General features: G+C 41.8%; 3 protein-coding genes across 4 annotated transcripts in view; 1 reads left to right on the top strand and 2 right to left on the bottom strand.

Annotated features, from left to right (window-relative positions):
- Nucleotides 1–9,508, bottom strand: part of setd3 (SET domain containing 3, actin histidine methyltransferase) — a 39,493-nt gene extending 29,985 nt beyond the window's left edge. The window contains exons 1-3 of one of the 2 annotated variants that reach the window (XM_023422905.2): nt 9,453–9,508; nt 1,426–1,544; nt 14–106 (exon numbers count right to left, since the gene is read on the bottom strand). In XM_023422905.2, coding sequence (XP_023278673.1) covers nt 14–106; nt 1,426–1,528 — 196 coding nt within the window. In that variant the 5' untranslated portion in view covers nt 1,529–1,544; nt 9,453–9,508. Of the gene's footprint in view, nt 1–13; nt 107–1,425; nt 1,550–9,452 lie in introns of both variants that reach the window. The other variant, XM_087178402.1, reaches the window with a different exon arrangement.
- A 1,405-nt stretch (nt 9,509–10,913) lies between these two features.
- Nucleotides 10,914–12,091, bottom strand: LOC147818153 (uncharacterized). Its single transcript, XM_087178407.1, has 2 exons — nt 11,999–12,091; nt 10,914–11,879 (listed from the first exon to the last, which is right to left on the bottom strand). The coding sequence occupies exons 1-2, from the start codon at nt 12,087–12,089 to the stop codon at nt 11,599–11,601; spliced, it is 372 nt and encodes a 123-aa protein (XP_087034533.1). The 5' UTR covers nt 12,090–12,091; the 3' UTR covers nt 10,914–11,598.
- Nucleotides 11,738–20,423, top strand: LOC111667251 (cyclin-K-like). Its single transcript, XM_023422902.2, has 10 exons — nt 11,738–11,871; nt 12,329–12,410; nt 13,776–13,907; nt 15,298–15,403; nt 15,549–15,606; nt 16,528–16,697; nt 16,807–16,979; nt 17,083–17,113; nt 17,225–17,296; nt 19,343–20,423. Exons 2-10 carry the CDS (start codon nt 12,378–12,380, stop codon nt 19,786–19,788), a joined length of 1,221 nt encoding a protein of 406 aa, XP_023278670.2. The 5' UTR covers nt 11,738–11,871; nt 12,329–12,377; the 3' UTR covers nt 19,789–20,423.
- The last annotated feature ends 4,837 nt before the right edge of the window (nt 20,424–25,260 follow it).

The following is a 25,260-nucleotide window of genomic DNA, read 5'->3' as shown; positions in this document are numbered from 1 at the left end:
TGCACATCCTCACCTTTCTGTTTCTTGCGGATCTTTTCCACTAAGCCTCTGATCTGGATGTACTCTTCCCACTCTTTACCAGCAGAGGGTGCTGTACTGCTGCACTCTGGGAAAACAAAGGTCAACCATTAAAACTGCAACTGCATCACTTCAGCTGACCCATGCAGCCAAACATACCTGAAGATACAGCAAATCACAAAGAGATTCTCTTTCATTCTCTATCTGATGATTCACTTCAAATTACATTTGAGACGTCTAAAGATCTTTTTAATATCACATGTAACGTAACTAAAGAGCCCTGAACCATCCCGAGTTGTGCGTAATAACTTATCTTATGCTGCACAAGCACTTCTTCTCTCCATCATTTCTATCATCCGAGTGCATGTCATTAACTCTGTGTTTTCTCTCTCCCTGCTCTCTCTCTGACTCCAGAGCTGCGGGATCCAGATCTGTCCCCATTATTATTCATGTTATTACTTGTTTCAACCTCAGCTTCCCTGTTTCTCTTTTTAGTTTCCCTTATTCATTGTTTGTATCAGTATTATTTATCTCCTCATTAACAAAGAACATTGTATTAATCACATCTGGGTCTATCTTGCTTCCATTTTCCCTAAAAATGAACTGGGTAACATTATCTGTATTATTTTTAATTGGTGCTGCTATCATTACTGTTGTTAATATTATTACCATTATAACAACTAGTATGACAGTGCTTGAATACAACAGTATATATATATATAGCTGTTCCTGGTCGTGGAGTCTGGATCTGTTGGGTTTCTGTCTATAATATTGTAAGGTCTGGACCTGACTCTTTGAAGAGCCTTGAAATTATGTATGATTTGGCAATGCATGTATAATCGAAATCACAACATGGCCAAGTGCAATATCCAAATCGCAGGTAAAGGTAAAATGTGTCATGGCATTGCTGCGCATTGTTGGCACCACTAACTACAAATCATGTCCTCCAGACCTAAAGGAACATGTGTGTTTGGTACAAGACCCAACAAAAATCACATCATCATGTTTAATTTTTTTTTGGTGAAAAAGAAATGAAAAAAACATCATTCCAACTGAAATTCTATATCGTAATCGCAATGTCAATATATAATTGTTTTTGCATATCATGCAGCCCTAATATATAATAATAATATACACATACACACACACATAAACAAGTGAATTGAGCTAAACTGAGGTAGAATTGAAGCCTTATGAAATTGTGCAGTAAAAAATCTCCTATAGAAAATGTGTTTTTTTCAGTTTGTTTTGTAAGGAGCAAAGAGGAATGTGCTTCAGAACTGCTAGGTCCGGACACACCTTTAAAACAAACATGTGAGTTAGTATCTAGCTGTCTCTGTGAGCAGTGAGTGAAAAGGTCTGTCCTCAGGTAAAGACGGTGAAGGTGGAGCGGCTGTGTAAACGTACTCTGCAGCAGTTCAGAGATGAGGTTCATCATCTCTTTGGGGGAAACCACAGCGCTGGCCCCTGAGCCCGACTTCTGAGTCTTCACTCGACTCTTCTTTCCCATGGTGCTGGATGGACAACTGGGCTGAGAGAAGACACACCATTATTACTGACAGCACCTCATACTCTGACTTACTGTCACCAGAACTTCATGCCTGTGATCGATTATCAACAGGACGATCACTGATTGCTCGTCTTTGCAAATGTCAAGACAATATTTGACTTGTTTTCCCATTAATGTAGTAATGTATTATTCATAGTATTAAATTAATATTCAATTGAATTTGCCCTGCCACAATTTATTGTATATAACCGAAGCGCTGCTTGTTGTGTGTAGGTGCTGCGTTTTGAGTTAAGAAAGGAGGAGATTGACAAACAGACAGAACGTGTCCTTTACTTCAGTTTCTTAAAAATATTTCCAGAAATAACTTCTTTTTTTTTTTCAGGCTTTTTGTGCCTTTATTGATAGTGCAGTAGAGAGAGACAGGAAATGAGGAGGCAGAGAGAGGGGGAATGACATGCAGGTAAGGGCTTGTCGGATGCAGGACTCGAACCGGGGCCATCTGCAACGAACACTGTAGCCTCTACACATGGGGCTTATGCTCATCCACCTGAGCTACTCGACGCCCCCAGAAATAACATTTGAATTAAATTATGTCTGTTCGTCAGAAGACAATGAAGGGGAAGTAACGTGCAGACACAGCAACAAGCTAGTGTGCAGGTCTGGGAAATGTTTGTGTTGCTAGCAATAGTCCTGTTCAGTTCAGTTGCAGAACTATTTGTGTTGGTGAAGCCAAATAAATCATGAAATAAACAAACAAATCATAATCTGTTGCTGCTTATTACTGTTAAGTGATATGGCGCTCGGACAACTCAAGATTATGATGTTGTACTGAACATCAGCACAGCAGCAACATCACTCTCTCTCATGTGATATTGCTTAAATAAAGGTGTTTTTTATATAAGAGCTTGGTCTCATGTAATGCATAAAAGTCAGAAAATGTTTGTCTTTAGGAAGAATTCTACATCTACAATGACGTTTTACATGAAGAGTGAAACAAAAAGAAGCACCGACACAGAAAGGGCAGATATTTGTTTCCAAGGCTAGGGGAGTAGTAACATCATGTCACGTGACCATTGTGTACTGTATGGCCATTGCGCTCACAATTGACTTTGTAGTATTCTTTGCTTGCTTGCGGTTACATTGGTGCACTTTGCTGCCATCCAGCGATGTGATCCTGGAAATGGCACTGACTGTGTGGGACCTGATACGATTGTACTCATGTTAACTAGCTGTAGCTGATGGTGTAGCTCGAGTTGCAAGCTCCACGGCTATACTGCAGAACTGTTGCCATAGGTTGCTTTTTTTTTTGTCTGCTGGGTTGACCTAAAATCCATATTTTCCATGAAATAATTTACCTATAGCCAAATCCTACAAAACAAACTCCATGTACACACACACACAACACGCAACCCACATACACAGTGTGCAGTAATGCTCTCTGCTGCCCAGCACACACCTGCCAATCCTAACTCTGCGAGTTTTTGATACAAAACAAAATAACTAGCTAGCTAAATAGCTTAGCAACCCCAGGGAGAAACACAACAGTGGGCAAAATCCTGGAAGAAATATACAACAGAATGGGCATTAAACAGTAGATATAATGTGTGGCTGGGGATGATACCAGAGCTTTTTGTTGGTACTGCACCACATAGACTGATTCAGATTTTATTCATGATCATATACCATATATATACTAGGGGTGAGCATAATTAATCCATGATTGATAATTGATCGTTAAGAATTTTGTCAATCACGTGGAATCTGATCGATGTAACGTGTGTATCATCGAGGTTGTGTTGTTTAGTGTGTCTTAAAGCAATGCAATGAATTTCACTAAGTGGCAGCAACCAGCAATTTAAATTTTCAACAGAGAAAAATGAATACGCAGGTTCCCGTAGGCATCGCAGGTAAACATGAAGAGAGCAAGGCGAAGTTTGGTCAGAGACAGTAGAGAAACTGAGATGCTTCATTTCTGTTTTATTTCCTGTATCTGTGTCTCGTGGGTTTCTCCACCTCCCCACCCCTTTAGGAGACCAGCAGCAGGTCTGAGTGTATTCATTCCAGTGGGCGAAGTGAACAAGATCACAGATTATCACAGATAATTTCGCTCCATAGTCAGCAAAATAAATACTGGACCCAGTTTTCAAAAGCCACACGTCTTCAGAACACTTCAGACAAACAGATCAGGACAAAATTTACTTAATTGGAGACCTGCCTCTGTCTCAACTGCCGACATCGTTTGCCAGCTGATAACCAGGTGTTTAGATGGACCAGAGTTATTTTTGGATTGACTTACTTATAGGTCAAACTATGGATTAAACTTTAAGATTTAAATAAAACATTGCTTAACAATTGATAAAAGATTATTAGCCTATTAAATTGACATGACTTTGTACTGGGCTGATCAGATGTCGTTAGCAGACAAAAAACAGCAGCAAAAAAGGCACAGATTTGTCCGTGTTGTATCATCTATTGTTGTATTCTTTGCAGGGACAAGTAATCCATCAGTTAGTGTTAAAAATGCCTGAGCTTTGTGCAGCAACAGGCTGTAATAACAAGAAAAACGGATCAGTCTTTTCTTTCCCAAAGGCTGCAAAGAGGTAAGTCTAGACAGGGTAGATTTTAATATTAGCGACTGTCACACTTCATGCCAGTTGCCTTGGCTTGAGAGAGGGGTCTGGGGACAACGCCCACTTAGGAGACCAGAACTGTGTCCGGTGTCATACCATTGGCACTGCCTGTAATGCGGTATCTTCTGTATAGAGGATCTTTGGTTTGGTGTGGAACATTTCGAAGCTCATTGTTAACATTGCAATTCCATGTATAAACGCTGTAGCTTTGGCTTGTTATTTGTAAAGAGGTTTGGCTCAGAGCCTCGGGCTCCGCTGCCATTAGGAGCGCCACATATCTTTTTTGTTCTGTTTAATAGTTAAACAATTAAACTTTAACTGCCGTGTTTCAGAGGATTGTTGTTGGACTATAATTTCTTCTTAGAATAAAGATTTCATTGAGGAAAAAGACACTTTCTTTAGTATTTTCTTTCATAGGCATTTTTTAACCTAAAAAATTAATGATGAATCGATAATTGATCATTAATTTTCCCGATGATTGATCAAGGAAATTTATTCAAGTGCCCATCCTAATATATACTAATTACACAAGGCCATTTTAGAGCCTGGGTGAAAAAACTGTTGCTTTTAATGCTGGCACACTAAAGACGTGTGGTCTAACTTGGTAGATTACAACACATGCAGCAGGAAGGAAGAAAGGAGGGAAACAACGCTGTACATGACAGCAAAACTCAGCAGAGACTGTCACAATGAGCTCAAATGAAAAAAGTACACATATACAGTGCATCCGGAAAGTATTCACACCCCTTCACTTTTCCCCACATTTTGTTTTGTTACAGCCTTATTCCAAAATGGATTAAATTCCTTTTTTTCTCATCAATCTACACACAATACCCCATAATGACAAAGTGAAAAAGGTTTTTTAGAAATTTTTGAGAATTTATTAAAAAATAAAAAACTGAAATATCGCACGTACATAAGTATTGACACCCTTTGCTCAGTACTTTGTTGACGCACCCTTGGCAGCGATTACAGCCTAAAGTCTTCTTGGGTATGAAGCTACAAGCTTGGCACATCTGTATTTGGGGTATTTCTCCCATTCTTTTCTGCAGATCCTCTCAAGCTCTGTCAGGTTAGATGTGGAAGATGTGGAGCGTCGCTGCACAGCTATTTTCAGGTCTTTCCAGAGATGTTTAATCGGGTTCATGTCTGGGCTCTGGCTGGGCCACTCAAGGACATTCACAGACTTGTCCTGAAGCCACTCTTTCGTTGTCTTGGCTGTGTGCTTACGGTCGTTGCCCTGTTGGAAGGTAAACCTTCGCCCCAGTCTGAGGTCCTGAGCGCTTTGGAGCAGGTTTTCATCAAGGATCTCTCTGTACTTTGCTCCGTTAATCTTTCCCTCGATCCTGTCTCCCAGTTCCTGCCGCTGAAAAACATCCCCACAGCATGATGCTGCCACCACCATGCTTCACTGTAGGGATGTTATTAGCCAGGTGATGAGAGGTGCCTGGTTTCCTCCAGACTTGACGCTTGACATTCAGGCCAAAGAGTTCAATCTTGGTTTCATCAGACCACAGAATGTTGTTTCTCATGGTCTGAGAGTCCTTTAGGTGCCTTCTGGCAAACTCCAAGCAGGCTGTCATGTGCCTTTTACTGAGTAGAGGCTTCCGTCTGGTCACTCCCTACCATAATATATTATATTATATATTTCAGTTTTTTATTTTTAATAAATTTGCAAGAATTTCTACAAACCCTTTTTCGCTTTGTCATTATGGGGTATTGTGTGTAGATTGATGAGAAAAAAAAGGAATTTAATCCATTTTGGAATAAGGCTGTAACAAAACAAACAAACAAAATGTGGGGAAAGTGAAGGGGTGTGAATACTTTCCGGATGCACTGTACATACATACATACATACATATATATATATGTAATTTTTTAACAATCTTTTTTTTTTTTTTTTTTTTTGGGGTGGTGGGTCCCTGCTATGGTTTGGTCTGATATGTGGCAGAAGCATTTTTGAGCTTTGGTTTTGATTGGCTGCTTTAATGCTAATGTTTCTACCCATCTCATCTGTATGACGTGTCTGTATGTGGATCTTAAAGTTGTATTCATAGTAAGCAAATTAAATGTATTTACACTGTGTGATACACAGTGCAATGGTCGTGTTAACAAGGCTATAATAAGATATGACAGATCACCACTATAGAAAGTGTATGTGCAGTATGGTCAGACCAATGTGGCCTCACACTTGTGGGCCCCACTGTATATATTTCACTACATGTAAAATTACTATAATCATAGGGACAAAGGATTGTAATGAAGCATACATTTCCATCTCTCCGTTTCAAGACTCCCGTGTCTGATCAGACTGTAGGGCCTCTGGTTAAGACAATAATATGCCAGGGAGTGTTGTAATGTTTAAATATGGTCATGGATGCTGCTGGTTAGTCCTGCAGTGTGGTATCATCTTGAATACACTGTCAAAAGTATTCATATTTACAAATGTTGAGCTGCAACATGATAAAGTGGAAAGACTTATCTCCATTATAGTGAACCATCAAAAGCACTACCAATATTATATCTAACCATCAAGTGCAGAGAACTTGTGATTGCTCATTAAGACACCATCACCATAGTAACTTTTGTCCTCACTGATGTTCACATATTTACACTGAGCTTTTTCTTTAGTTACTCTCGGCCAACTTCTTGGTGAGACTGACAGATACAACTGTGGGATGTGGGACTCACCGCCTCCGCCCTATGCTGGTTGGTCATGTGAAAAAACATCACTGCTCCCAAGCCTTGGGAACTTCCTGCTACCACACAGAGGGCAGAGCAGAGGCTGCACCATAGACAACAAAACCATATTTCCTGTTCCACAAATCCCACTCACTGGTCTCAGTGCCAGTCTGACATTAAGTGTTAGTCTAGTAGTTTCCACAGCAGTACCATAACACCTTTATACAGTGTCAATCTCCGCTTTACATGGACCAGTTAAACTTCGAACAAATGAATAATATGAATCCCTCCTCACTGTGCAACTGCTAACCCCACACACCCCCACCCTCCCTCACACTCACACACTCTCACACACACAAAATCCAGACAGTTAAACATCACATTACCGCCACACAGCCCAAGTGTGAGTGAGTGTGTCTCACTCCCCCTCTCACACTACACAGCTGCTCAGTGTCATTTAGTAGCAGTTGTCACTGTGGTCCAATAGTCACTCACTTTCAAGAGGAAGAAAGCATCAGGCAGTCACTGCCCTGGCCTTCTGCAAGTGCTGGTTAACTTGTTTGTTCTAAGGCACACACACAGGTCTAAACCATGACTGCCAGTCCTTCTCATTGAGGAAGAGACTGGATTTTTAACACTCTATATGACCTGGTTGTACCAGTACCAGTTATACTCAAGCTGCATTAATGGGTTTTTTTTTGTCACTTGAGGTCAATGTGGAAAAACAACTGACATATTGTTGCTAGGGATGCCCCGATCACATTTTTTTGGTGCCAATACCAATCACCTATGAGTGAGATCGGCCGATCCAGGGCCGATGATCATTTTTGTGTTTTGTTATAGCAGCTGGTTTCACAGTTGGTCAGCCTGCTTAGCTTTGCAGTGTACTGGGACCTCCAACAGGCAGGAGCGTAACCTGATAAAAGGACCACCAGAAGTCATCCTTATTCAGTCAACAACATGCTTTTACTTTGTTCAACAGAGCAGTACAAAAAACTCCCAAGGAGCATTGCAGATGTTGTACCTTCTCTCAGTCTCACACACTTTGTAAAAGTTCCACATGGCTGACATGTTGTTTTGTTTTGGTGGCATGTTGCTCGCCAGCACATTGAACAAGGTTGGAGGCAAGACTACACTACACAGCACACAGTGCAGACACCATAGTACTAACCACACGTGATCAGTTTTAAGGTTTGATCAGTGACTAGAAGCATTTATTCCGATCTAGCAATCATGTATTTTTACATGATAATGATCAATTGGGGAATACATAATTGTTACCATATGAACTTCTTATAGTGAACATGTTATAGTATGTTCACCAGCTGGTCTCTGACTGTGTCTGTCTGTTGTTTTCTGTTGAGCAGGTAGTGGACAGTCACTCCTAACAGCTGTCTGCACACAGTTGCAGCTGGAGACGAGATGGCGAGAGCAGAGTTATCAGGGCAGGAAACCAAAACAATGAGCTACAAAAGGCTGAAAAGCGCAACTGAAGCTGAAGGTAACTGCAGAGTTGAGGGACAACCCTCTGTTTATTACTATGAGGAGAGCACCCCTATCAGATTACAAAATCCTTTACTAAAATGTTAATTTGAAAAAATTGATTACTGCAGCTTTAATCTCTCTTTATACAAAATGTTTGACTCTGTTGAATAGTAATTATGTCTCTGTTTAACAATAATAAAAATTAAAAAAAATTAAACCTAACCCTAACTATGTAGAAAGGTTTAATGTAGTAAGGAACATATCATATATGGTAAAACTGCATGTGCCTTTTATGGCTGGGTGCTTGGTAATGGAAATTACATTCTGGAAACTTCCAGGAAATGACAAGTGACACACTTCAACATGTGGTTTGAAGACAACTACAAATGTGGTGCAGAACCAGCTCCACCGCTGTAGTGTCAGTCACCTAGGTGCAGTTAACATTACTTCTAAAAAAAAAAAAAAAAATTAAGGGGTCTCCGACTGAAGTGCAACAGTCAAAACTTTGTGTTCCTGTCCCAGCCCAACTGAAGCAGGACTAACTAGCTTGCTATAAAGCTTTTTTTTTTTCTTTTTTTAAAAAGTGGGCTACTTCCCTGAGGGAAGGCTAACGACACAGTTAGCTGGGTGGTTTGTCTTCAGAGCCACTCTTAGCTCCTCTCTGCCAAGTCCCTCATGTCAGCAAACTGATGACGGAAATCATTTTGTACTATGTGACATAAGTACTGTGGTGTCAAAGCTTAATTTCAACCGTAGCATAAGAGCCGACAGCCCAGCACCAATTAGCTCCTCGGGTGGTTGTAACCTATCCCACTAGGCCAGCAGCTAGCCTCTAACACCGAGGACTCACGCCCATCCGAGCGGAGCCGGGCACGGTAACAAACGGAGCTCATTCATCTACACTGACTAACGTCAGCGGGCTAGCTATTAGCTGCTAGGCTGTCCAGTGATAAAGGCTCAGTAGAAGAGTTATAGAATGAGCTAATTAGCTGGTTAGCTAGGCCTATCCACTACAGTGCAACAGCCTGTACACCACAAACACACACTGACAGAGAATAAGACCGAAGACCAGGTCAGAGCTCAACCATAAACCCAGCCGTAGACATTTTTCTCTAGTTCACTCATACCTTTCCAGTGACAGCAGCAGTTCCTCTCTTCTGCACACAAACCAACCTTGACTCAGTCCTGCCTGTGATTGGTGTAATCTTCAGACACGCCCACGAAAACAACACTGGATTCTGGCATTCTGATTAGTTGTTGGACAGCACGCTCCGGAACATGAACTGCTGGTACAAGAAAATGTACCACCCCCTCCTACCGCACACTGTCATTGGACATTTACTTTTAGAAATCTAAAAGCTACCATATATGGTAACGTTTGAGCTATGGTGATTGGCTGAAAGATATGTCAGTCATGATTATGGCTCCGGCGTATTACGGTGCTCTTTGTTTGGATGGAGCGGCTCATGGGGGACGACGCTGAACCTTGCTCTTCACATAGAGCTCCTTCTTGGAAATTTCCGGTCCACCTTAAAAGTGGCATAACGCCTGAAGAGGGCGTTGTTTAGTCATTTTCAAGCTGACCAGTTAACGTCTATGTACTTTTGCTTATTGTTTTTGTTTCATAATCCTTATTTATATGTTGCATTTATTTCCTTTAATTGTATTTATTCTATTTGTACGTATTGTTTATACTTTACTATGTATCTTACTTCAAAGGCTATGATTGTTTCAGCCCAATTCTAATCCAGCCCTTACACCCTCCACTCCTGTAGTTCAGTGTGGAAGTATGAGGGGTGAAAGTAACAAAAATGTATTGATAAAAATTCAGATGATGAAAATACATGTGAATTAAATGCAGTAAATATGAATGTGAAATGAAAAACAGAAATGATCAAGTGATTTGGTTAATTTAAAGATTAAACCAGATGAAAGCAGACTCATTTGTTTCATCCTTCATAAAACATAATTGCCATTTATCATTTCATGAAAGTGGGGTGGAAGTAATAAAAAATAACTGATAAAGTGGAGTTGATGAAAATACTTATGAATTAATAATGGAAGTGATTAAATGTATCTGAATTTAAAAATAATAGTGATAAAATATCGATCGATTTTATTGACTTGATTCAAATTTTATTTGAAATAATGTTGACATGTATCTTTTACAATCACACCCACTGACTAACTGATGGAGTTTCTGGCACTGTATAGCTCTCAATGGGCATACAGCAGACAAAATAATCTGAACTCAAATCTCCACCAACAGATTTGTAGGCGAAAAAAATGAAATTCTTGTCTGAAGAAGTCTGTCACTAAAATGATAAATTTATCAATTTTAGAAGAAAATATGTATTTGTTCATTTTCTAGTTATTTGTGTTCTTTTTTTGTCAAATTTTTAATGTTATTAAGTATCAATTCAAGTATTGATGTGTTTGATTGTTTGTAAATTTTCCAATTATATAAATGGAAGTAGAATGAAAAAAGTCTTAGACTTGGTAATACTCAACCATACATTATACAGAATACCCAGCTGGAAAATGCACACATCGAAGCCAACCAGACCAATCAAACACATACTACTTCATTGTGGGAAGGACATTTAGAGAAATCCCTTTATTCATTCACTAGGAAGACAGACTACTTTTCATTGTCAGGTCTCTTAGAGAAAACTGACATCAATATGTTTTTAAAAGAAACTGATTTAGCTGAAACAACAAAGCCAACAAACAGGAAATATGTTGCCATGGATACAGTAAGTTAAGCTATGGGCTTCAACCTAAACCCTGTTTTTTTAGTCCATGTTTGTTTACATGTTGGAAAATCAAGTTCCTGTTTGTTATGTACCACTGGATATACTGACAATGATCACTGGCCCATTGACCGAGCAGATTTATAGATGTTTACCATGTTATTCAAGAAGAAGAAGAAGAAGAAGAAGAAGAAGAAGAAGAAGAAGAAGAAGAAGAAGAAGAAGAAGAAGACGACTGAACAACGCCTTCTACAGGCGTTATGCCACTTTTAAGGTGGGCCGGAAAATTTCCAAGAAGCCCGCTGTGGAAAAGAAGCCAGGTGCGGAAGGTGTGTGCTCCCTCAGCAGTCAGGATATTTACCTCGCTACACATCAGTGGAGTTTCTCTCGTCGACGTTTGTCTGTCGTTACTGTGTGAAAGCGACAGAGGTCAGCTTGAGGTCTTATGTTAGTCTGTGACATTAGCTAGCAGCATGTGTGCCTGGAGCAGCTGTTAGCAGGTTAAATGCTGCTTCCTTCATCACTCCCCATCAACAACATCCACTCCCAGTCTCAAGTCCTGCTGCTGGCGGGACAAGAGGGACCTGTCCACCCTGGACCTCATCAGACCCCACTTACACTGGGACAGGAAGGACCCGGCCATCCTGGACCACATCAAACCATGCTGGTACTGGGACAAGAAGGACTTGGCCCACACTCCTTCCCAGTCAGAGGGACTGGACCCTGCCACCGAGGCCCGGTACCGCAGAGAGGGGGCCCGGTTCATCTTTGATGTGGGCACACGGCTCGGGCTGTATCCTTCTGTGGAAAACACAATGGCTATATTACCTTACAATACCTGTGTGACGGATTCTGGCTGCATCCGTAGAGCCACGCCCACCGTCTGTTTAACAAACACAGACCTGGTCAATGAAACCCACCTTCGCTGGGGCGGTTCATGTGATTGGCTTGTGTTCCGCTGCAGGCTGTGAGCTGCTCTGTGTGGCCCTCAAAACACCCAGAGGGACACATAAAGCCAGCCCATGTTTATTTGGCAGAGTGTGAGCAGTCACATGTAGTGAAGTTAGAGCATAGCAGCACAAGTAAAGACAAGGACTAACATTGTGTACAGCGAGGTGAGGGTGTTGAGTGAAGATGAATTACTGTAACTTGTGTGTGATGTTGGGTGGGTACAGATTGAGCTGATTAATAACTACTGTCTGCAGTGTGAAAACTTTGCTGTCAGTCTTCTTAACCCTCTGTGGCTTTAGGCACTATGACACACTGGCAACTGGGATCGTCTATTTCCACCGCTTCTACATGTTCCATTCCTTCAAGCAGTTCCCCAGATATGTAAGTATAAAGTTCTCTATCCAGTGAAATTATGAAACAGGCAGTTCTTTAAAACATCTCTTGCATGATGCTTGGGTTGTGTTTTATTTTGAAAACTCTGGGGTTGTTTTGTAGTCTGGATGGACAGAAACTGAGACCTTTGGAAACACCCACCTCGCTCCCTGATTGGCTCTCATCAGCCAGGACTCCCAGTTGTGAATACAACATGATAATGAATTAGAGTGTTACTGACCTTGTTGTCTTTGCCAGCAGCAGTTGTTCACTTACAGTCTGTATTTTACGGTTCTGCTACAACTGTCTTTGCTGTTCCTCGTTCAGAGTATTTTGTGTGTCCAATCAACTGCAGAGTAGACAATCTGCTTCCTGTTTACACTAGCTCGCACATGCACAGTGCATGTCATTGGTCATGTATGAATGTGTTTTCAGGTGTGTTAATATGAACGGAGATCGTTTTAATTAAAGCCCAACCAATTTATTGGTTGGCAGATTTTATCGGCCGATATTGGCCTATCGCAGATATAGTGTATCGGCACATATATTCTCGGATGCGCTTGTATGAATATTTTTATTAAGAAACAATAATGCAGTGGAAATGCTCAGGTCAAGTCAATTTAGAAAGGCTGCAGTGTATGTATATACCCAGTGAAGTTTACTGTTAGTTTTGATTTTAAAATGCTGTTGTAAAGTGTGGACGTAGCCTGAGCCACGACCCAAGCCCCATCCACCTGGACCCACCATCCAACCTGGCAGGATTTGGCTTGTCTGGGTGTTTACCTGAAATCTGCTATATTTTTATTGGATCATTCAGAAAACAGTCAGCCAATCAGAAGAGAGGCTCAGAGCGTCCTCTCTTCTGATTGGCTCGCTGACCTGTTGTTACTAGAGCTCCAGAGAGAAGCCTGAGAGAGGAGATGTAAAACTACATTGAGATGGTTTTTGGTTCTTAAAACCACAAATATATCTTCTTATGGATCAACACTGGATGGATATGGGACCTTTAAGATGGTGGCACTGATGCTCCTGATGTGCATTCAGTGGGTCAATGTTTTAAACCAGGCAGCAACGGTTTTCCCCAGCCTTTGACTTTAGTAGTCGTAGACACTCATGATGAAAACCTAACAGAGCAGTGACTTGCTGCAGTAGCAACTAGTGCAAACGTTTATAAATGAGCACAGCAGTTACTTTGTGAGTCATGGTGAGTCCAGGCCGCCACCACCACCTCAAATGACTTCTCTCATGTTTCATGTTGTTACGCCCCACTCAGCATTGTCTATATGTAACTCAAACAGGCTGTCCAAATTTCATGTACAGTTCCTGTAAAGTTTGAGAGAGATTTTGTTCCTGACCTGGTGCCTGTGTCTGCAGGTGACAGGAGGGTGCTGCCTCTTCCTCGCAGGCAAAGTGGAGGAAACTCCAAAGAAGTGCAAAGACATCATCAAAACGGCTCGCAGCCTGCTCAACGACACGCAGTTTGCACAGTTCGGAGATGATCCCAAGGTCTGTGCCGAGGAATCCTTTCATCAGGATACGATGTGTTGTTGAAAATGCTTCTATGATGGGAAATTGACAGGCGGACACAGAAGCTCTAAAAACGTTCAGCAGAATGCAGAAATTCATTGTCAGCCTTTCTGCTACAAGTAGAAGAAATTTACATGATATTAATATAATAAGAGTGACATCCTGGCACATTGAAACAGATTATTGAAGATTGGATCGAGGAAGGTCTTTTCTCCCCTGTGCTTTATCTTCTCTTAATTTTTATTTTATACATTTTAATTAATACATAAAAATGACTAGGAAATGATGCTCAAAATAGCATCATTTGGGGCGTCGAGTGGCGCAGTGGGTTGCACAGACATATGTAGAGGCTACAGGACGGACGGCCCTTTACTTCATGTCATTCCCCCTCTCTCTGTCTCCCCATTTCCTGTCTCTCTCTACTGTGCTATCATAAAGGCATAAAAAGCCCCAAAAAAATATTTAAAAAAAATAGCATCAGACTATGGAAATCATCGGCTGGCATGGTAAAATTAGGAAAGATGAAATTAAATTACCAGAAACACTTAGAAATGTAGCCACAAGCAGTGATACAACAGCAGGAAGCAGCATTTTCAGGCTTCACAAAGCTGAGCAAACTTCAGTTAGTTTAATTTTATTTAAAGAGTGAGGTTGGTTCATCGTCACAGAGCCCGCAGCATTTCCATAACTGTGGACTCAGTTCCACCATTTGTCCCCCCCTTTATCCGATGAGAAGGACACTGTGTGTGTGTATTCAGGAGCTGGCACAGGATGTGTCGAGTGAGTTTAGTCAGGCATCTTGAGTTATGAGCAATTATATGATAGGCCACACCCACTTTCACCAATTAATATGGCACTTCAGATTTTGGTTAATACTTGCCTCAAAAAACAAAAATACTTTGCACAAGTATTTAGTGAGGTAGGTGTGTAGGAACAGGACGAATGAATCTCCAATTAAAAGTAGTGGCAAGTTTGTGGTTTTTTTGAATTGCTTCATGCCCCCAGAGTATGTGCACCTTAACTTTCCTCTGGGTTTTGAGATACATTCCCGAACATGGAGTGTTGTGAAGTGGAAGCTTCGAGCAATGACCAAAACAGACGTCTTTCAAACTGAACATTTTACTTGCCAATATGTATATATAATTAAAAGCATTGAACATTGTCAAATTGATGAAGATGTTTTCTGAATTTGTTTGTTTTGTCTGCATGTCTTTTCTGAAGTTGCAGTGTGTTGAGCCCTCAGGGCCACCGTACACTTCTAACCTTAGACTTTTGACAGGCAGCCAGGATACTTTGGCTTTTAAAGCTTGGAGAGGGTTATCATGGCGTCTGTCACCATTTGTTCATAGAAGACTGGTGTTCGTTACAGGAGGAGGTGATGGTGTTGGAGCGCATCCTGCTGCAGACCATCAAGTTCGACCTGCAGGTGGAACATCCGTACCAGTTCCTGCTGCGCTATGCAAAGCAACTCAAAGGTAAATCTGGGGCAGTATTGATAGAAAGACTTCAGTGTTCATCTAAATCTATGTCAGGAGTGTTTGTACTAAGAGAATATAGTCTCCTCAGTGACACTGACAAAGCCATCTTCAGACTAAAGACAGTGTAGCTGATGTTTTTCAGGCGACAAGAACAAGGTGCAGAAGCTGGTTCAGATGGCCTGGACCTTTGTGAATGACAGGTGAGCTCAGGAGCCACTATTCCTGACTGAAATGGGAATTTTAAGGTCGACCACATTGATAGCATTTAATTTCCATGTTCAGTACTCTTCACCTTTTTCATTTTTAAAAAGTTGGTAATTTATTACAGAAATCCTGAAAAAAAAATTCACTATTCTTTTTTTTTTCTTCTTCAAAGAATTTTTTTTTTTTTGTCAGTGTTTGCTTTTGTAATACTGATTTTGGCCACAAGAGGGTGAAGTGCACCACTACCCCAGTCTAAATCTGACTAAAAGCCTCCATGTTTCATTCTATGGGATTTTTAATTTCTCCTTGCTCACACAAGGTTGATGTAGTGTCTGGTAGCAAGTTATGTAACGTTGCTGTTCTGTCTTTTGGCTATAACTGTATTTTAATTAGTGCAGGTTTTCTGCCAGAAACACTTTAGGGAGTCAGAAACAGCTGTGATAAGGTGGAAGAGTTTCATCTGGGAAAATGGGTTCTGAGTCTCTGTTGGTTTATTTATTATACGCTGACTTAGTTAACTGTTCTTTTCAGTTTTGTCTTTGTTTTTATTTCTGATCTTTCCTCTAGAATGTCTTAAGGACACACTGCTCCCATGGACAGGAGCTAAAAGATGAAAAAAAAAAAATTATCCTGGCAAAAAAAAAAAAATGACTTGCCTTTCAGGGCTTCTGTAATTTGTTCACTGTTCATCCCTCATTCATACTTTTATTATTGTCACGATGGAAAAGCATTTTACACCACACAAAAAGCCCCCCACTAAAACATTAAAATGATAAATGATCACAGGGCATCAGGAGAAGATAACAGCACCTCTTGCATGTCTCCTGCGAAGGCTGTGGAATGTAATATATGCCAGATGTTAGCAGGTTGACAGATGTGCACTAGGTAATAATAACAGCATTGTGTTCATCCCAAAGCCTTTGCACCATGGTGGCCCTGCAGTGGGAGCCTCAGATCATTGCGGTGGCCGTCATGTATCTAGCTGGACGTCTCTGTAAGTTCGACATCCAGGACTGGACGTCCAAACAGTCGTCCCGGCGCTGGTGGGAGCAGTTTGTCTATGATGTACCTGTGGAGGTGCTGGAGGGTAATGGAAATACTCTCTGACAATCTATTTATTTATTTATAGTATAATTGGTTTATAATCTTCAGTAAGTTTTCTCCTGTTTCCGCTCCTGCTCTTCTCCGTCTCTAAGATATCTGCCACCAGATCCTGGACTTGTATTCTCAGGCGAAGCAGCAGATGCCTGACGGAGGGATGGGAACAGGGGACAGCCTCCCACCACCTTCCATCCTGTCCTCCTCAGTCCTTCCACCAGCCAAGAAGGCCTCGCCTCAGACCAGCCCCAGACCACCTAGACCAGCTCAGGTACGTGAACTTACAGTGTTAGAGTGTGTTTGATCTCATTTCTGTGCCCTCAGCCAAGCATTGACGGACACTGACTGATATTTTTTCTTTTTTTTTTTTTTAGCCCTCTCCCAAGGACGACAGCAAGGCCACAAGTAAGAACAAATCCTGTCTGGAGGACTGGAGGACACTGCACTTTAAGTTCATTCATCCATATACCATCAGTTTTTCATTGTTTTTCTCTGTCTTGTATTTTTGTTTTCCAGAGATCCCGAATCTAGAGCCTCCTCCACCACCTCCTCCACCCCCACCGCCTCCACCAGTCTCCATAAACCCTGGTCAGTGTCCTCTGCCCTGAACTCCATCAGCCAGCCTCACACTCTTAAAACACTGCCTTAAAGGACAAGTCCAGCCATTCTCTATATTTTGATTATTGTCCACAATAATCGAAATATATCATGTAAATTTCTCCTGTAAGCCAGAGGCCACAGGATTACGTTAGAGAATGAGTGACTAACAGTGATCGTGCAGCACCGTTTGACACACCTATGGCACACACCTGCACCTGGAGACGGTGTTTCGCTCTCATGTCAAGAGCCGCTGTCGCTGTTCGCTCTGAGGTTTATTGGATTGTTATTTTTTGTTATTGTTTATTATCAACAGGAAGAGTTTTTTTTTTTTTTTACACTGGTTCCACCTGGATCTGACCTAGCTACAAGCTCTCACAGAGACCGGTGTACCATGTGTACTGGACTAGACAGTTGAGATTTATTAGGCTGCATTATATTTCTTTATTCATTATAAATGAGGGTGATTTTAAATGTTGCTTACCGTTAATGGCCTACAGGCCGACTATTTACGAAATCAAGGTCTAGTTTCTACTCAGAAAATAACGCTTGCGAAGTGGCTGTGTCATGAGTGGACATGCTGACAGATGTGCCAGCTGACAGTGACTTTCCTCATCACTAAACCATCAGCTTCCCTCTCGCTCAGGTCCTCAGAAGGTGACAAAGCCTCTTGAACATCGAATATTCGTCTGATTTTTCCTCTCTCCATTTCTTTCCGTTTCTTTTCAGTTTTTGCTGGTAGGATAAATCTGGTGCGTGGCGACTTCTCACTCACTCGCTTTTTCTCTCTCTTTTTCTCTCTCTCGCTCGCTCTCTCTCCTCTTGCTCTCTCTCCAGATCTGCATATAAAAATGTAGGCTTCATGTTAAATGAAAAAAATAGACAGTGAATAAAAATAGATGTGCGAAAAGTGCGAAATGGAAACATTGTTATAATTCCTATGGCCACAGCTGGCCACAGCTGGCCACAGCTGGCCACAGCGGTCTATATGACCGCTTTGGTGGTCAGAGGAATAAATGCTCAATAATCTTGTCTTATTGAATTTAATACCTTCTAGGCTTCAGAAACCATCAAAAACATATATTTATGAAAAGTCATGGACTCAGGGACCTGTAGTTTTTATTTGAACAAAGTTATTTACATAATAAAAACTCAAACGGTCCGTCAGACCGTCTTGGCGGTTCTAGTGTTAATGTACAATACCAGTTAACAACAGTTAATTGGCATTGTACATTAATAAAATATTAATGACTAGTACTTCAGGTGCCGACTAGCATGGGTAGCAACGTCTGGGCCTCACGTGTGCTGACAGGTCCAGGTGGTGCGTGACAAATCAACATTCATACCCGTCTCTCCTGTCATGCAGCTCCTGCAGTATCTACATTCTGCCTCAGTGCTGCTGAGCACTGACCACAGCTGCACCACCAGCCTCCTGTGGTTCTGTTTGGGGGCTCAGATCCACACAGACTCCTCACACTCCTCACACAGGGACAACTCTGAATCCATCACATTAGACCTTATTTTATTGTGCGTCAGACACACGTTCATAGTCATCGTATTGACCAGAATCAGTGTCAGACAACTTTACTCCAAAGTCAGGAGGCTGTGATATGTAGCACAACAAGCTAACGAAGCAGTGTAAACAGAACCTCCTTCTGAGCATGCTCAGTGGCCTCTGGCATACAGGAGCTCTTCTCCCGAGGCTGTGACAGTGACAGGCTGTTATCAGTGTGTGGAGCTGTTTCTGAATGAACACAGTGCCCGTATTCTACAGGATGATGGAACATGTCGCCCAGAGCAACAGTGGCTCATGGATGTGTTTTAACAAGAGCAACAAGAACTGATCTCCTCATATTAGCCTGGCGCACGTGTGTGTCAGTGTGTCAGTGTGTGTGTGTGTGTGTGTGTGTGTGTGTGTGTGTGTGTGTGTGTGTGTGTGTGTGTGTTTGTGTGTTTTATTGTATTTTAAGATGACAGCTGTATGTCTCAGGTCATTTGTGTTTGTTTTGTTCACTGCATCTTTCTTTTCTCTCACAGATCATCAGCCTTTCTCCTCCTACCCACCAGCCCCAGATCTCCCCACTAATCCAGCCCCCCCACCTTTACCCCACTGCCCTCCCCCGCCACCTCCTCCACCCATGGACCTACCCGGCTCCAGCTCCCTGCTGTCTAGTGACGGCTACCAGAAGCTGCAGTCCATGATGAAGACAGAGGGCTCCTGTTATACCACTGTACCCCAGGCCTGTGTCCCACCGCTGGGCTACCACCAGCACCCCCCGGGCACCACGTCCTACCACACCCCCCCAGTCTCAGCCTACAGCTACCTGCTTGCACCTCCGCCACCCTCAGTCATGGGGATGACACCTAATTTGAGTAGTGGGTACCTGCCACCATCAACCGTCGGACACAATCAGCTCCCCCCTCCGCTTCCACCCGGGATGCCCCCTGTCAGTGGGCTGAGTCGGGGTACATGGATGAGATGAGAACCACCCAGACGGCAGAAAAGTTCAGATGACATGTTTTAAAATAGTTAATAATCTGAACATTATTACCTTTTCTGATAAAAGAAAACATTTCAGTGTTGTCATGGAGCAGGTAACAGGAGGAAAGAAGGTGCTGCTAAAAAATCTGTACTTTTACACAAATGTGAAACATTGATGTGGGTTTGACTTGACTTCACAGTGTTAACAGAGACATGGAGGACTGTCTTCCTTTAGCTCTCTTCTGTTTTGCACAACACATAATAAAGACACATGTGTTTTATCTTCAGCTCAGATCATGTCATGTCCAATTTGTTATTTTGCATTTTGTATTATATTTTTCAGTCTGGATATTGTTGGAGTTTTTAGCACTGCACACTGCAACTTTTTTTTTTTTTACATTGTTCAGCTTTATATTTAAAAACAATCCACAACAGTTTGACGTCACAGAAATGCGTTTCCCTCATCACTTTTTCTTGAAGGGGTTTTGATGACATTTGTTGAATTGCTTTGTTTTTCTTATTTTTTATTTTTATTTTACCATTATCAGTTTGTATGTGAACGTGTTCACCCTTTAAAATGCTCTGGATTTGAACTTTTTTACTGTTAGAGTGTAATAAACCACTAAGAATAAAGAAGCGTGTGAATTCGGTTTATGATGTTGTTTTACATTATATAACAGTAACCGTTTCTGTCTGATGCAGCCCCACAGCCCCGTCAGAAGCAGCTGATCAGAAGCTTCCTTTATCTGCTGAATGTGTTTGTTTCAACACTTTTAAACTGGAAGGTTCTAACAATAGTAACTATAGCATTGTGCAAAAGGTTTAGACACTAAAAGTGAAGTGATAATGTCATGAATAGTTTAATTTCTCTGAACTTCGTCCAAATTGCATGAAAGAGAAACTAGAATCACCTCCTCATGGTTGTATCCCTCCGCTGCTCAGACTAGTTTCAGGATACATCCCTGTTTATCCAGACTCATACAATATGAACCATTTGTGTGAAGTTTTGTCATAATTACTGTGTGAAGTCTTTAGTAATGGCTAAAAAGTGTTTTGTGAGGTCACCCTGACCTTGACCTTTGACCTCGAAAATCGAATTACTTCATCCTTCATTCCAAGTGAAAGTTCGTACCAAATTTGAAGAAATTCCGTAAAGGAAGTTCAAACATCGTACTTATGGATCAGGTAACGTTTGGTAGAAGGGTGCTTCAGTGCCTTGCTTCTCATACGGCACAGTGCCTGAGTTTCCTCTTGTGGGCAATCTGCTAACATGTATCAGAACTCCTGTGGCATCATGTCAACCACTTTGTTTGGGTCTCCAACTTCCTTGGGTGCAGTAGCATTGGCAGTGTGATCTTCAACAGCAGTGCTGGTGAAAGGATGTGGGAGTGGTTCCTCAGGTGATTGAAGCTCTTGGTCAAAATCAATCAGTGATACCCATGGCCATGGAGTCATATGACTGGAATCAGGGGCAGTTGGAGAGTAGGACTCCTCTTCTGGCTGGAAGTGGTGGTTCTGGCTGTTGAACTGGCATCTCACCTTGGAGCAACTGGTGCAGTATTGAAGGCTTTGGTGGAGGTGGTGTTAATGGTGGAAAGGTTGCTGTAGTGGGTCCTTGGACTGGAACTGCATATGCTGAGGCAGTTGGTTGCTTTTCTAACTGAATCCTGGGCCTTCTGCCATGACTTCATTCTTCAACTTTTAAGGCTGTTGGGGTTGCTTAGATGACCTTAAAGGGGCCTTCACGCCAGGGTTGGTCCCACTTGAACCCCTTAATGTATACCCACTCTCCCAGACATATCCTCTGCTGCTGGTCTGGGATGGCAGCCAACTTTGCTTTTAAAGTGCCATTAGCTTGTTCTACTTCTCCCTGTGACTTCTGCTTTATCCCTAGCATCTTTAACGTTATCTTTGATTACTTTATGTCCTCCTTTTGCTAGCACTATTAGCACTGCAATTGAGTCTTTTTCACACTGTTGTTTGGTGGGACTACAAATCATCCACGTACTGGATCACAGTACTTGGATAAGTGTTGCAGATCTTGAGCCAGCACTGGTAAAAATTGATGGGCTTTCTACAAAGCCCTGTGGTAGACGTGCATATGTGTATTGCTGTCCTTGATAAGTAAATACAAACAGGTGTTGTGAGTCTGGATGTAGTGGCACACTGAAAAAGGCTGAACATAGGTCAGTAACTGCATACCAGTGTGCATCAGGTGGAATGTTTGAGAGCAGTGTATGGGGGTCTGGAACCACAGGTGTCTTAGCATCAACAATGGAATTGATAGCTCTAAGGTTATGCACTAATCGATAATCATTATAGTGTGTAAAGTAAAGTATTGCTGGGGCTTTTTGTTTTTACCCGCCTCCCCCATTGTGGTCTTCATTCTTTCTATAGCATGCTGCTTCACTGGATATTGTTTTCTGTATGGCAACATAGCTCCTGGTTTAAGCTTGATATGTATAGGTTGTGCTACTTTAATCCTATCTAATCAGTCTTGTGTTTTGACCACAGTTCTTGTGGCACCTGTTCTAACAGGATTTTATGTTTTGGTGTCAGTGGAATCATTGTAGGCATTCTTTCATTCACCATGACCTTTTCTGCTACCCCTTCGTCACATGCTCTTAATGATATTCTAATATATTGTTTTCCTGGTGAGATATGGATGTACTTACTCTCTGTAAGTTTCCACTGTTGTATTTGTAATGCTGCTTTCACCATTGGACCGAGTTCATGTGATTGATGTGATCACTTTCTTTCTTTGCTTTGGTTAATTCATTCAGCTGTAGCTGTGTCAGCTTGTTGACCAGGTATGTGTTAGCGTCTTCATCCCTCTGTTTTTCCTTTCTATAGGTTTCCACATCGTGCACAACATGCTTAGAGAACAGAGACCAGTCCATTTTCATGAGGCCCACAACATTCTCCAAATGCTTTTCCACTTCTTTTGGCATGGCTTTCTTTGCCATTACTTTGAACAGAGCTTCTGTGGTGTTATTGATGTTCCAGGCACTTCCTGTTTCATCTCTCCATTTTCGTTGAAAAGCATGTAGGAACTTTGATGGACATTCAGCCTGTTTCAATGTTCACTGGTCTATTTATTTTCTCCTTCAGTGAGGTCTAGCAGCTTGTTAGCCAGCCCAACCATATCCATGAATGACCATGGGACATACTGGGTCTGTCCCTGTGCCTTAGTTATTATGGGGCACTTAAGTTTGTTGAAGCTTGTTCGTACTCTTGCTCCCCTTCCTCCCTTCTGTATTCTGGCCATTGTTTTAAGGGGATTTCTCCTCCCACTCGTCTTCCACTTCTCAAGTACATGGGTGATGGTTCTGACATTTCTCTTATATGTTGTGTTTGGCGGTTTATTAAATCTGACAGTTTTTCCCTAACACTGTCTAATCGTTGACTTGTTTCAGTGGGGGATTCTTCTGATATCATGACGCCGTTCAGATGCATCCTCACTCTCTGTGATTGGCCAGTTGATGCCTTATCCTTTAATCTCCTCCATAATTTCATTCCATGCAGCGTCTATCTTTCTCTGGTCCTCCTTTAGTGATTTTATCTGCTCCTCAAGTCAAGTGGTTTCCATCTGTGCCTCTTGTGCTGTTCTAAGGATGTCTCTTACAGACTGGTTCATTTCCAATCTGCTTCCAGGTCTATATTGTCCACTTGACGTTCCTGGCGTTTCCCTGTTTCCTGTTGTGTTCTTCTTGGGGCTACTGTCAATATTAGTTGACCTTTGACCTCTTTTCAATTGTTGCATTTTTTGCATTTTCCCTGAATGTATTGTCCTCTAAGTCCTCATTCTCTGACACCTCAGCTCTTTCCACCACCTGCTGATACTGTCGTCTATCATCTCTGTCTCCCTCTGACCTTTCTTCTTCATCTCGGGATGTATCTCCCTCTGTCTCATCATTCTCAGTTTCTGTCATTATTTCTTCTTGTTTGTCTTTAACTCTTGTGTCTTTATTCAAATGTATTTCTATTTTCCCCCTGTCATTTGCTTGTTCATTCCATGTCACTTTGAACTTCCCCTGCAGCTCACCTTTTATTTTCTGTTACTCATTTACTCATCTGTTAATCTTGTCACTGGAAATTGTCCTACTCCAGGCTTTCTGTTGGTGGTGGTCTGCCAGGCCCGGTGGGGCAGTTGGCTGCTCTTTTTGTTTTTTTTTCATTTTTTCCTTCTCACACTTCTCCTCCTGTTTCTCTTCATCTCTCATTTGTGTCTGTGTCTGCATGGCATAAGTCGGTGTATGTCTGTAACCTTCCTGTGTAAACCACAGCAGCACCTCTCCCTCTCTCTCTGGCTCGCTTGCCTTCTCTCTTACTGCTTGTATCTTTTGCTTTATAATGTTTTATGTTGGCTTCCACTTCATCGCAGCAGGTGCCTTCTTTTGGCCACTCTAATTTTCCTTAAGTGCGTTTATGCCACCTTTTCATACACAATTGGATCTGTTTCTCATGTTCTGGGTGTTTATTTATCACCAAATCCTCTGGTGCTGACACACCTCCATTAATCACTTTAACCCCCATATATCCTTATCCGCTGTTTGGTAGTGATCTGGGGATTTCTGGAACTTTGTTTGACTCTTTTATCCTGATTAACACAAGTATTTTACCAGCATTGCTGTCAGGCCTATTTTCTTCCCCTTATGGGGTTAAATTTGCTGAGTCAGTTCCCTGTTTTATCTCACTTCTTAAGACACACTTTTATAAAAATGCTTTTATTGTGTAATATCTTTTAATTCCATTTGCATTTCACTTTGATTTGTTTTGATGTTTGTACCTGATTCATGTGATTCTTTGTTATCTGTATTGAAAAATGCTATAAAAATGACAACATCTGACAAACATCTCCCTGGGTTTTAACAATGTACTGGAATCTGCTTGCCTTCCCCTTCACTCTACTGGGAATGACAGTGATACACAGCCGTGGGTCACTGCTACCCTGTTCTGCCCGCCAACTCCCTCCAGCACTCCCAGTGCTTGACTTAGAGAGATAGTGTCTGCCTCACAGCTGCTCTAGCACTCGTGCCAACGTCGCTACGCTGTACATCTGCTTATCACCTCCTCCTCCTGCACTCTGGGAAACTCCTTTTGCACTTGTGTTAGATTTAACACGCTTTGTCACAGGTTTTGATTTATTTGCAGTTTGTCGTACCAATGCTCAAGGCCCTCATTGTCTGCGCTCCAAACAGAAATGTGTCTTTATTCCCTGTATCTTTATATCTCCTTCAGGTTCAAACAAAAGCACCTCATCTTCACTATTACTATCTCCCTCATTCATCTATATTGGTCTCCTTTGGGATATGAAAAGTTTAAATCACTATAAACATCGTTTTATTATCTACACAGGTACTATTTCATCTATCCTTAGCAGCACTATATACACTCTCAGGCCAGTGCCTCTGTCCCTCAACAGCAGCGACTCTCTCACTGTCCCGTAAGCCCCTTAGCGATGCATGCAAGC

Source organism: Seriola lalandi, unplaced genomic scaffold (assembly GCF_002814215.2).
Source record: "Seriola lalandi dorsalis isolate HSWRI2012SDOR001 ecotype SW California unplaced genomic scaffold, Sedor1 jcf7180002054687, whole genome shotgun sequence".
In the NCBI taxonomy this organism is placed as follows: Eukaryota; Metazoa; Chordata; class Actinopteri; order Carangiformes; family Carangidae; genus Seriola; species Seriola lalandi.
This window is presented reverse-complemented; position numbering and strand designations above follow the sequence as displayed.